This window comes from Lissotriton helveticus, chromosome 12 (assembly GCF_964261635.1).
Source record: "Lissotriton helveticus chromosome 12, aLisHel1.1, whole genome shotgun sequence".
Classification (NCBI taxonomy): Eukaryota; Metazoa; Chordata; class Amphibia; order Caudata; family Salamandridae; genus Lissotriton; species Lissotriton helveticus.
Window position 1 is genome coordinate 29,238,822 of NC_136073.1, and position 13,858 is coordinate 29,252,679.

At 47.3% G+C, this 13,858-nt stretch overlaps 1 protein-coding gene across 1 annotated transcript in view; it reads left to right on the forward strand.

Moving 5' to 3' along the window:
- The window catches only part of NLGN2 (neuroligin 2), a 498,268-nt gene that overhangs the window by 462,249 nt on the left and 22,161 nt on the right, over window positions 1-13,858 (forward strand). Inside the window, exon 5 of the mRNA XM_078669344.1 lies at window positions 12,676-12,861. Coding sequence (XP_078525470.1) covers window positions 12,676-12,861 — 186 coding nt within the window. The remainder of the gene's footprint in view (window positions 1-12,675; window positions 12,862-13,858) is intronic.

The window sequence follows — 13,858 nt, forward strand, 5'->3', positions numbered from 1 at the left end:
AGGCTAACATTGTGCTCTGAAAGACTGCCAGTAATAGTATGTGCATTCTGTATGTGACTCACACTGTAATCTCATCCTCCAAGAATTAAGGACAAAGCATTGATGTCAGAAAGAGATGATCATATAGTGGCTGAATTGCACAGTGTGAAACTGGAAAATATCAATCCCGGCGTTCCTCCTTTACCAAATTGTGTGATCCAAGGCAAATACTTTATTTCACAGAGCCTCCTTTTTGTTCATTATCGAACACGAGAGCTCCTTCAAATATGTAGGTTCAGGATATGCGCTTTGCAAAAGCCTCTCTTGTGTTTGATTTAATAGCCTATAATGTTGCTCCATCTATAAAAGGAATCTAGCCTATATATAGGGTACATATGACAACTGACGTACTCTTCAGTTCACTAATCTCATTGGCATCAGGGCGGGGCAGGAATGTTTCTCAGTTCATGTTTGAAAACTCACACTTTTAATAAATGCTCTTAATACATTGATGTAATCTGACGTATGCTTCCCGGGTGTTAAATAATTATACCTTTTTGAAGATACCCGAGCATATTCTAGCATGATGTTTATTGCATGATTTACATGCCAAATATTTTCAAGTTTAGCTCATGCGTGGGCTCTAAGAGCCGGAGCCTTGCTCGGCTCTCCCTGTTAATTTGCTGGCTCGCCTACTTTTGCATCTTTGGGCCGGACTGGCGGTAGCGGGCACCGGGCAATCCCCCGGTGTGCCGCACGGGTGGGGGCTGGTTTGGGGCCCCTGGGGGCCGTTTTTGTTACAGGACGTTTGCTGCAAAATCGGCCCTGTAACAAAATCGGCCGAAAACCGGCCATGGCCAAGAACTCGGCGGCACCCCAACCTTCCCCCCCCCCCCGGGGGGGGGGGGGGGGGGGGCGGCCGAGCACTTTGCCAGGGCCGGTTTTGGTTCCCAGTCCGGCCCTGCTAGCCCTACACAAACATAATTTGTTACCCTCTAGGCTTTTGTTGGTATCTCCCAAGATGGCGAGAGGGTCCTGTCTCCCTCACATTGAGGACCCACCAGTGGTTGTGAGGCAGGACAGGCCCACCGCCACCTCAGCCCCTCTCGGTGAGCCCAGCTCAGTCTCAGAGAAGCTTCCAGATAAATCCTACCTCTGTGCGGGGAACATAGCAACCATCCACAGCTCTGTCTTTAATTAAAACGTGTGAAAAATGAGCGCCATCTCGTGCTTTCGGCGGGGGAAGAGGAGGTAGGAGGTGTGGTGCACGGGACCGGTGACGTGGGGAACACGTCACTGTTGCTGGGAGGAGGCGGCATGCGAGCTTCTCCCATATCATGGAACACCATACACGCAAGGCCTAGTGCGGGGGCGTGAACACCTGTCAGAGGTGCCGCAACCATTTTCAGAGCGGAAGTGCTGGCATCTAAGTTACACCACTGAAGTCATAGGGATTGTGAAAAATCCAAGCGTTACACGAAGAACAAGTAAACGCGTCGCACAAGTAAATAAGCCGCGTCCATTCAGCAGGAGGGTGGCTAGTGTGGTACGTAGCCAGAGGTGCATTTTAGAGCACATTGTCGGGTTTAAATGACTAAAGTATGGTGGGGTAGTGCTCTGTCATTTACAGAGGGCACATTTTCCATTGAAATGGCTGCTAAATTGGCACTTATGTGCAGTTTTAACAATAAAACTATGTAACACACAAGCAATAATGTGTAAACATTTGTTTCAGAAAATGTTTACCATTTGCACATCTCCAAGTAAAGCGTCTTGATATATTATTGATCCTATAAAGTCTTTGTTTCTATTACAATTCAGAATTACAAAAAATGTGCTTCATTTGTGCTTTCCAAACTACAGATATATTTTTTATTATTTGTACAGTTATTATATAGGTGTTTAACCGCTTCCGCGCTACCGTGTTTTCCCGCTGTGCGCGGGAATTAAAAAAATGGATTGTTTAAGACAAAGCCAGCTCGTCATCCGCGTAGCGCGGGTAACGCCCATGATGAGCTGGCTTTGTCATTAGCGCGGAAGGGGTTAAGTATTGCTGCTCTGTTCACATCCCCTGTACCCCAGCAAGATTGTTAGACAGTTCAGCTTACAAAATCCTCTAACTTTGCAGGAAGAAAAGGAAAAGTATACATCAGTCTCCAGTTGCCACAAATGATCAGGAGACAGAGTTTGACATTTGACCTCTAAAAACAACATTTAAAGACATATTTATTTCTCATTGACCTTCTAAACTCACACATGGATGGTTATTTTGGGAGTGCTACAGCACCCTCCACAATTTTAAGGGCAGCACCTATAGCGCCTGTACCAGGACGTGCACACTTGTGCAGGGCCATCCATTGGGGTGGGTGTAACTGGTGTAATTCTCTCTAGCATAATAGCTTGTAATTGTCACACAATGAATTGTAATTGTGTGTAATTACGTAGGAAGTGTAATCTAGCATTTAGCAATATTTTCTTAGTGCAAAATGCACCCTTACATCGAAAATGTACCTGGGTGCCGGTTCACTAAAAATTGATTACAAAATGACGCGTTTCCTATATTCCTGCCAAAAAACTCTACAGGCCAAAACACTGAACGATTTCTCAACATTTGAATGTAAAACACATAAAGGCAATCCATGTTAGCGATGCAGTCCCACTTTACATTTCACATACTTCATTAATCCTGCATTCCCTAAGAGTATTTGCGTGTTCTGGGGGCTCTGTTTCTGTAGTTTAGGCTTTAACGTGGGTCAGCTGGCTATAACTAGCCAATGAACTGCTAGTAAGACTGGCGTCATGTGTTCCTTGGCGTGCAGGTGGCGACGTCTTGCTACAGCGTTCAGGATTAGTTGTCGTTTTCACATAAGGAAGCGCATGTCCCCTGACTGTTGGCTGTTAGCATAGATTGTTAAACAAAAGAAGACGGCCAGCAGTAACCTACTGTCTGACGTTTTGTAATGAAGTGGCACCTCTTAGGTTTATTAATAAAACCCTCACACACCAACCTGGTTGGTGTCATGCTTCATCATTGGGTTCCAGCCAGGCAGCCGAATGCTACCTGGCTGTGCTGCGATCACTGGTTTACAGTGGAGCGGGTTGTTTTGAGATGATGTGATGTGCGGTTATGTGTGTGAATTTACTATTAAAAAATACCTCCAGTGAACTACCATTTATTTTTATTCTCGGATCCCTTGGGTATGATTAAAATCAATAGAGTGGACAGTATATTCCAGTTACTATGTGTAGTTGTATATAATGTCAGATGGTCGACATGTTTCAGCCCTAGGAAAAAATGGGTCAGGCTTTCTTCAGGACCTCTCCAAAAGGTGAATATTAGTGCAAAATTAGTGAGTGGTAAAAAATTACCACGTGTATAGCATATTCACACTCGCGCTAAGGAATGTATATCATGCACAGAGGACTGCCCATTCAGTGTCCTCTTGAAAATGTAGAATACATTTGTCCAATAATAGATTTTCTAATCTTGTCCCGGGGTTTGGGGGAGTAAACGAAGGTATTTGGTGCCTTCTAGTTTCAATATTTGTAATTTGGAACGATCCCGCTTCGTGACCTATTCGGCTTCCCTGTGGCAAGGCTGGTGTTAGCATAGATTACCTTAGCGATCACGACAATCGGAATAGATTGCACCTTTCTTGGTAACCAAGAAATGGTAAGGTATGTCTCAGAGTTTTCATTATGTAGAAGAGTGGTCCCCAAACAGTGGGTGGAGACCCACTAGTGGGTCGCAAGCTGATTTTTGGTGGGTCATGAAAGCCAGAGCAATAAATAAAGTTGCCTTTAAATTCTGTGTTTAATTTGCCTGATTCAAAGACAGAGGTCAAGTGTCAGGCTGCTTTATTCTTTTAACATGGGAATTTGTGGTTGCTTTTCTTTCTCTGACTGGAAAATGAGAGGAGTTTTTAAAGTGAATTAAATGACAATGCATGATGTTGTTTTCTGCAACATGCAGCAAGATCTGAATACTTGTAAATGAGCAGTACACATTCAGCAGTTAGGAAAGCAAAAATGTAGCACGCTTTTTTGTTATTCTGAAGTATGCTGGAAACAGAGATTTTAAATAGGATCAGAACAAATCGAGACACTTTACTTGGTGATAAACAAATGATAAACATTCAAAGAACACGGATTTCCACACATTATCTTTTGTGTGCTATATAGTTTTATCGGTAAAATTACATGTCTGTGCAAATTTAGATGCAATTTCAATGAAAAATGTGCCAAAGCGGTACCACACGATGCTTAAGTTACATTAAAAAATCATCCAAAATCACTAGCCTCGTGTCTATTGTGGCGAGAGCCGAAAAGGCAGAGCTGGACCCGTGGAGGGCCCGCGAAGAACGTCTCCCGAGGGTGGGACCTTCCGGAGCACGGAGGCAAAAGCCTGTGTAAAAAGCCGGGAGACCGCGAAAAAGGGAGCACGCGATTGGTCAGCAGGGTTTAAATCCCCCCAACCCAAGCAAAGAGCTCGGGAAGGCAGGTGATAAGAAAGGGGGCAAGAAGGGCATACCTTGAGCGGTTGTTATTCTAAAAAGTGGGTCATGGTTCTAAAAAATGTGTGAATCACTGGTGTAGAAGGCACCTCCCATGACATTGTTCCATGTCATTTGTTTCTAGAGTTAGACCTGCTGTGGGAGGTGGAAATATCCTGTGATCACTTTGCACCTGGGTGTGGCCTATAGTTCCTAGCCACTTCCCTTCTCTGATGTGGAAGAGGTGTGGCGCAGCGGCCAGGGTGCCTGACCACAGGGTTCACGGTTCGATCCCCGGCGCCGGCGGCAGCTCAGCCCAGCACCATGTGACTCTGGGCAATAGCTTGCTTAATCTTCCCGACGGCCCCCAGCGCCGGGAAACCACATCGGAGGTAGCTGTGCGCTTTACAAATACTGGTATTTCATATTTCATTTTGCTGAGCAGTGAAACTAGCAGTCCGCGATCAAGGAGGCTAAGCAGCCCACCAGGACTAGATTAGTTGAGGTGCCATTGTCTTGGTGTGGTACAGACCCCAGTCAAAATGAGTGGAAAGTTTATCAAGAAAGACTTTTACTGTAGCAGGAATGTCTCGAACATGAGGCGGCGCACACAGAGTAATATGGCTTGTGGATAGGTTAAGACGCCATTACAGAAACCAGGAAGTGTTGGGGTGGAAACATGCCATTAGAACAATAGTGGACAGTTACAAGTGTTGACTCTCTGGCACAGACGATCAGTTGATTTGCCCAGGATCACACATGGTTTTGTCCAATGCAGATTCTGGGTTAAAAGCTGTGACTCCAGGTTCCTGGATTATTGATCCACTCACTGGTGCAGAACACGATGGCAGCTAGTGATGGAGTTTGACAGGCACCGCTCCAGCCACACAGTGCACACACACATACAGGATTTCAAGTGAAAGCCCAGGGCAGGAAGAGATGTCTTACTGACACAGGGCATAATGCCAAGACTAGTATTTACATCACCACTTCATGCTGTACGTTGGGATGGGAGGAGGTGCCTTGAGACCCTCACGGGTAAGTAGTGCGCTTTACAAATGCTCTGATTGATTGATTGATTGATTGTTTTGATTGAAGGAGGACGATAAGGACAGACGTTACTGAGTAATGGCCACTGATGCACGCATCTTTTGAAGCCTTCTGCAGCTGAGGAGAGTCCGTTTCGCCCGCGGGCGGCACAGATATGTTCTTCCGGGTCCTGGTTGCCCGGCTTGAGATGCCCTGTTTCCAGCTCTTTGCAGACATGGTTCTTGCTAGTGCCCTGCAGGGATGGCCTCTCTCTCTCCGTCCGGTGCAGGGGGTGACGCGGCCTGCACCCTTGCCCCGCCTCCTTAAATTTGAAGGTTTAATCAACCTGCCGGACTCTGCAGGGCCCGGGCAGACGGGCCGCGCGCGCCGGCCAGCAGCGCTATCAATCTCCGCTGCTTGCCAATATTCAGCGTATAAATCTGGGGACCGCTGCCGCCTCTAGATGCGTCCTCATCTCCTCGGTACACCTCAATCATATCCCCTCTCAGTCCCCAGGCCTCTCCTCTGCTCTCCCTTCTCTCCTTCCTTTTGGGCCTGCGTCTCATCCTTAAGTAGGATTTGATGATCCAGGTGGTGTCTCATTTTTGGAGATTTTTTTTTTTTGCGTTTTTGCTATGTGTTTTTTAGGTCTCGCCTAGGCAGCGCTTGCGCGGTCTCTTCAAGACATGCTGTATTCAGGTTATGGGCACTTACCCAATACGCCCTCTCTTCAGACTGCTGCTGCCTTCTCTGCCTCCCTACTGAAATGAAATGAAAAATGAAATGAAAAAGAAACTTCTAGAGCGCACTGCGGCCAAGCGGCTTCCTGGCGCTAAGGAACACATCAGTATCTGCCAAAGAGCCCGGAGGAATTAGCCAGGGAAAGCCTGGAGAAAGAAGAAAGTTTTGAGAGCTTTACGAAAGTGTGAGAAGATAGGAATGGAGCGAATAGAAAGGGGGAGAGTATTCCAGATCTGGGGGGCCCGCACCGAGAAACGGGTGCCTCCGGTGCGGGATTTACGGAAGCGGGGGACGCGAAGAAGAGATAGAGAAGACGAGCGAAGAGAACGGCTGGGGGCGTGAGAGGAGATTAAGGAGTTGATAAAGAGAGGAGCGGAGCGGGCATGCGCCCGAAAGGCCAAGCAGGCAAGTTTGAACTGGGACCTGAAATGAACGGGGAGCCAGTGAAGGGTTTTTAGGGCAGGAGTGATATGGGAAAACTTAGGAAGACGGAGAACAAGACGGGCCGCCTGGTTCTGGATGGCCTGGAGCCGGCGAGTTTCGTAGGCCGGAATGCCTACGTACAGGCCGTTTCCATAATCCAGGCGGGATGTAATGAGGGCGGTGATAATAACTTTGAGGGCATTAACAGAAAAAAAACGGGAGATTTTGCGAATGAGGCGGAGGGAAAGGAAACAGGAGGAGACAACGGAACTGATATGCGCATGCATAGAAAGATCATTACTGATCTTGATGCCCAAGGTCCGGACAGAGGGAACAGGGGAGGGGGGAGGACCAAAAGAGAGGGGCCAGTGGACAGAGGACCAGGGGTTGGAGGGGCCACCAGTGAGAACAAGCTCTGTCTTGTCGGGGTTGAGCTTCAAATGATTGAAGCTCATCCACTGGGAGATGAAGAATGTTGTTATTTATTTCACAGCGACCGCCCGTCTTTCTTTTATATCTATTTACTTTTATAGCATTTGCGGCACGCCGCGCTTTAGATTCACACGTTTAAAGCGTGCTGCGAATGCCATAAAAGTAAATAAATCGATAAGTGCACCATTGTTGTTTATTTAGCTTCATTTCGCAAACAAAAAGAATTAAACAACAATGCTGCACTTTAAAATCGGAAGCTAACAAAAAATCTCACTTCCGATAAAAACAAATGGAAACCTATGCTCAGCTGCAATCATTTTCTTTATAATTGCATTAAGGGTGCAGTACCTTATGTGGCTAATAGCGGACCCATTACAACTCCACAGGGACACCTAGCAACAACCTATGGTACTGCACCCTTTATTTGCTTCATGGAATTAATTTTATTTCTTATACTGCTGCTGGGATTTTTTTTTACAAAAAACTAAATTTAACAAACATTTGCAATACCCATAGCTCAAATTTTCACTAATGCGAGATCAATTGGATTGCAAATGCTTGTTTGTTTCTTTTAGCTCAATAGGTCCTTGTTCCCTACTTTGCATTGCATGGCTTGGGAGGATTTTACAGTGGGCTCTGCATCGTTTAATTGGACAGCATTTTGCTGTGTCTTGTGTGCTGTAGTTGTGCAGGGCTGTGTGATGTGGTTATTTTCTCTTTCTCTGGGTTTTGGCATGGCTTTGAGGAATGAACGAGAGGTTTGGGTCAAACATTGTCATGTTTTTACCTTTTGAGTGTTGCATGGGGTGGGTCCTAGGAAGGCAGAATCGGTGTCTTGGCCACCTGAAGTTTAGATTTTTGTTTTAGATTCATTTTTAGTCAATGGCAGTTTCCATCTATTCATTGCTGGATGGGGTCAAGCAGCTGCCGATGCCGCTCTGGCCCTTGGTAATAATGTTTTTCAGACAACCTAGATTTGGGTGCTGTCTGCGTATATCTGCCAGTGGTTCTTGGCCTGGTCCCTCTGGAGGCCACTGTAGCTTGCAACGCTCATTGACCCTGCAATTGCTGCCAATGATAGTAACAACACAACTACTAACCATCACACTCCCACAAGTGTGCTTTTTCGGACTATTCCAGGCCGCAACGCTATATGAATGGCTTGGGCGGCAGATAATAGTAACTTTTTATGTATATTGAATTAATAATTGACTGCTCTTGTGGTCATCTCTAAATTAGCCAGACAGCACCACCTTGTGGCAGATTGCCATTAGTGCTGCTGTTGAAAATTAACTGCTGGTGCCGAACACTGGAAACCCCTGGCTCAAATGAAGCAGTGCCTGGTCCAATAGTTCAAACATGTCCCACATAGAGCACTTGACCAGGAGCGGAGAGAGCGTAGAATCTTGGGGTTAGACTTGGAGACCACTCCGAAGACAACCACCCACCACTCCCGCTCACTCACCTTTAAAAGTGAGGGGAAGCTGCAGCTCGGCTCTTCTTGAGCCACACATGCATTCCCAACGTGGGTTCAATTCTAAAAGTGTGTGGTAATCTGAGATCCCCCGCGCTACGGAGGGAGTGCTAAAGCTAGAGGAGAATCTACCAGCGGAATTCCCTCCGACACAAGAAGTGTAAGTTCATTTGTCCTAAGGATTCAGCAGGCGCTCCACTAAAAACTTTCTTACAACCCAACCCTGGCCATTCGGCTTAGTTCACAGCGCTGTGTAAAATCACTGCTCCAAACATTCCTACATTTGCATTGAAAACTGGGTCGACATGGAACCTAGATTGCTCTACAGAGGCCGGGACCCGGAGGCCTGGTTAAATCTAAGAGGAGGTGTGGTCTGACCACGAGGCATCTGTAAGAATCGACACGAGGCGAGGAGCAAAGTGACTGAGGGGCAGATTTACAATAACTGGCGCATCCCTGCCTATCAGCAGGGATGCCCAGTTATTGTGTGCCACGGCTCCGCCACCATGGGTGCTCCGCATTTACAATGCGGTGCACCATGGGGCAAAAATGGCACAGATGCGTGACGCATCTGTGCCGTAAAGGCAGCGCATTGCTGGAGTTGCATCGCAAGCACGACACAGCTCTGGCAAGGCTCTGGGGTGCCCTATCTTTGTAATGCTGCGTCAATCCTTACGCCTGCTTCAAGCAGGCGCAGAGTTTTGACGCAGCATGGGCTCAAAAGTGACAGAGTGAAATCTTGTAGATTTCACTCAGACACTTTTAGGAGGCGTTCCTGCGCCGGAACACCCCCCCCCCCCCCCCCGTACCGGTGCGCCTACTTCTGGCGCAGGGCTTTACAACGTGACGCACCTTCCAGATGCGTCACGTTGTAAATTCCCTGCACCATGGCGCCTCTTTTGCGCCGCCGCTGCGTCACAAAAGTGACGCAACGGCAGCGTAAAAGAGGTGCAAGGGGCTTGTAAATCTGCCCCGGAGTCCTTAGCTATGGAACCAGGAGACCTGTATTCTGATCTCTCTGTCCACACTTGCCCAATTGTGTGATCCTGGGCACATCGCTTTGGCTAAATGAGCCTCTGCCACCTTGGGAGCACCACGTCTGTCTGTCTCATAGACCTTCTCTCTTCAGTCCATTCCTCCATAGCTGGGTCGCATGCTCCACTCATTTCCTGCCCACTCGCCATCGCTTCCTCTGACCACTGCCCATTGGACCAACTGCGCCCTGGACACCGCCTTTAATGCATCCTATGCTCCGGCCTATCTATAGGCGCAGCATCCATCAGGAGGGGCTCCTGCGCCGAGAGCCTGTCGGGATCGCCGCGGTGCCACACGATCCGGTGCCCTCCACTCTGCCCTCCACTCCAAGGGGCCCCGGGGGTAATGAAAGCCGCCCCCCACCCGTGCGCCCCGGTGGGCTCCTCCGTGGACACCGCAGCCTGCGCGCGGGCTCCTGTGATGGGAACTCTTAAGCCTGGCTCTGTTGCCATGGTTTCCAAGTGCCTTCACGGTGAGCCGGGGCCTCCATTAACCTAATAAATATTGAATACCGGCACAAGCCTCAGTGCCAATAAAAAATACTGTCAACCTCGTGCGCCGCTGCGTCAAGCTATTTATAGAAGCGCCGTCTGGGCATGCGCAGCTCTGGCATCACCCTCGCCACAGAGTACCACTCGCCGTGGTTTCTAGGCAACCCATTTCAAAGATGCAGGAGGCCTGGAGATGGGGAAGGGGAGCAAACAAAATGGCGGCTCCGGAGCTCTGTGCTGGTGGTGGCAGGATGGCCCATGACGTCGTCATCCTTGGGGCCCACAGGTGTCACAGTTTCAACACCCCTGGAGAGTTGTACTTGGGTTTTGATAAACCAAGAGGTGTCAATCACTGGAGCTGAAAATATATACAGCTGAACTTGTATGTGACAGGGTGACCTGCCGCAACATCCAGGGGCAGATGTATCAAGGGAATTTTTAGTCGCAAACGCTGCGATTCGCAAAAAAGCAGCGTTTGCGACTAAAAATTCGCAAAACGTATGTATGATGCAAATCGCCTAGCAAAATTATGGAATAGCAAAATTTGCGATTCCTTAATTTTGCGTAAGCATTTAAGGAATCACAAATTGCGATTCCTTAAATGCTGTGCATCAAGCATTCTATTTTTGCGATTTCTCATTAAGAAATCGCAAATTACCACCAACTTGAAGGTGGTGGCAATTTGCGATTTCTTTCACAAATGCACTTTTTTGCATTTGTGAAGGTGCCATGTGGAGCACATACATGCCCTTAGGGCATGTATGTGCGCCATATGCGCACACATGTGAATTTCAGGGGTGCATCAGGGTGTCCTTATGACACCCTTGCACCCTTGAAATTATTCTCAATTTGTGATTCTCAAATTGCGAATCGCAAATTGAAAATAACTTCCCATTCATTCCTATGGGCCTCCTGGCCCATGGAAATGAATGGGAAATTATTCCTTAATTGCGAATGCGCAATTTTCTATTCGCAAATAAGGAATAATAAGAAATCAATAAAAAATTGCAATTTTTTAGATACATATCATTTTGCAATTCTAAAAAAGCGATTCTCAAAAAATCGCTATTTGAGAATCGCAAATAGGTATTTTGATACATCTGCCCCCCAGTTGTTTCAAAACCCCTTGAAATTTGGTCGCCAGTTAACATGGAAGAAAAAAAAATCACACATCGAGTGGTAGTTTGGTTTTGTTTTCTTACTTTGTTAAGGGAAGATGTGTAGCTTTATTAACAGCATACCATGCGGTGCGTTGGATAGTGGAAGGTTGTGGGTCCAGTGTACTATTAGTGGCTTGTGGAGTTGGCACAACTGGGTACGAACGGCTAAGGGTGTGGTTGATTGACCAATGAATTACCCGTGTTACTATGAGCCTTATTGGACCTTTAATGCAGCTGCTTTTGGGGGGAGATGTACTCCTTATGAGTGACAATGTCCCAACAGTGCCTTCCAGTGTCCCCCATTGTGACTGCCGAGTGACACTGCTTTCTAATGAGTGAGACTTACTCCTAATGAGTGACACTATCCCTAGTGGCATAAAATCTGTACCAGTGAGGTAAACTCACTTTAATAAAAGAGACGGATATGTTATTTGTGAAATATATAGCTTTTAGCAAGCCAGGTAGAAGGAGAAGCCCACCAAAAATTCCTGGGGACCATACCCTCCCCATTTGATGTCTGCTGCGTAGCCCTCACCTGACAGGTAATGCATAACATATGAAAGGTAGTGCACAATTCAACCTCGTCTTCCCACAGCTACGTGTTGCAGTTAATAGGGGTGGGCAGAATCTCCGCGAAACGGTAAAAAATCTCCACGAACACGCAGAAATTCCGCGAACACGCGGAATTGCCTGTTCAGGATGCTTTTTTCCTTTTCGCAATTGCTGTTTGTGTGCCCGGGAGGAAATATCTCGCAAACACGCATTTTGAGAACGCAAACAAGCAAAAAAATTTGCGAAGTTACGGAACGCAGAATTTTGGACAATTTCGCGTTCTACGCGGAACGCGAAATTACCCAAATTCCGCTAATGGAACAGAATTTACCGCCCAGGCCTAGTAGTTAATAAACTATTCAAGCTTCACAAAGTGTAAAGTCCGTCTACTTTACAAGAATTGTGTGTGTGAACGTTATATTTCACCCTACCCGCCATAACCCAACAGCGAATACTATATTTGCAGTTGTAGGAGTTTCTCATATTGGGGAAATTTCTTAAATTGCTAATACATTTGGGATGGCAAAACTCCAGGGTATGTATCCTCACAAGCTTTGTGCACTTGTGTAAAAGCATTTGAGAATTGGACCCAGGGTTTGATCACTTGGGGATTTCACAGACACCGCCCTGTGCCCTGGTGGCCAGGACGGAGAACTGCAGCTTTTGCCACTCGTGGTCAAAGGTAGGCCGGGGTGGGATTGGATAGAGGTGCGTAATGATGATGACGACAGTGGTGATGATTGGACAGAGGTGCGTAATGCCTTTACTCAGTGCTAAGAAGGCCCTCAGCCGCCCTTGTGGTTAAACGCCCCTTGCTGTTGCCAAAGCTCTCACTCCATTCTTGCGCCTTGTGTTCTCCTCTGCAGGTTTCATGAGCACGGGCGACCAGTCGGCCAAAGGAAACTACGGCCTCATGGACCAGATCCAGGCCTTGCGGTGGCTGGAGGAAAACATTGCACACTTTGGCGGTGACCCCGAGCGCATCACCATCTTCGGCTCCGGCGCCGGGGCCTCCTGCGTCAACCTGCTCATCCTCTCCCACCACTCAGAAGGTAGGTTTGGCCCTTACTACTAACCAGCGGCAAGGCCTCACCTGCGTGGGTCTTTGTGTCCAGCACTCAAGGCCTCATCTGGAGAACTCTGTTCAGTTCAGAAGATCACATTTAGAGTAGTGTGTCTAGGTCTGGAGGCCACATCTAGAGTAGTGTGTCTTGTTCTGGAGGCACAAATAGAGTAGTGTGTCTAGTACTGGAGGCACAGATAGAGTAGTGTGTCTAGGTCTGGAGACCACATCTAGAGTAGTGTGTCTAGTCCTGGAGGCACAGATAGAGTAGTGTGTCTAGTTCTTGAGGCACAGATAGAGTAGTGTGTCTAGTTCTTGAGGCACAGATAGAGTAGTGTGTCTAGGTCTGGAGACCACATCAAGAGTTGTGTGTCTAGGTCTGGAGGCCACATCTAGAGTAGTGTGTGTAGTTCTAGAGGCCACATCTAGAGGAGTAGTGTGTCTAGTTCTTGAGGCACAAATAGAGTATTGTGTCTAGTACTGGAGGCACAGATAGAGTAGTGTGTCTAGTTCTTGAGGCACAGATAGAGTAGTGTGTCTAGGTCTGGAGACCACATCAAGAGTTGTGTGTCTAGGTCTGGAGGCCACATCTAGAGTAGTGTGTCTTGTTCTGGAGGCACAAATAGAGTATTGTGTCTAGTACTGGAGGCACAGATAGAGTAGTGTGTCTAGGTCTGGAGACCACATCTAGAGTAGTGTGTCTAGTTCTTGAGGCACAAATAGAGTATTGTGTCTAGTACTGGAGGCACAAATAGAGTAGTGTGTCTAGGCCTGGAGACCACATCTAGAGTAGTGTGTCTAGTCCCGGAGGCACAGATAGAGTAGTGTGTCTAGTTCTTGAGGCACATCTAGAGTAGTGTGTCCAGGTCTGGAGACCACATCAAGAGTTGTGTGTCTAGTTCTGGAGCACATCTAGAGTAGTGTGTCTAGTTCTTGAGGCACAGATAGAGTAGTGTGTCTAGTTCTTGAGGCACATCTAGAGTAGT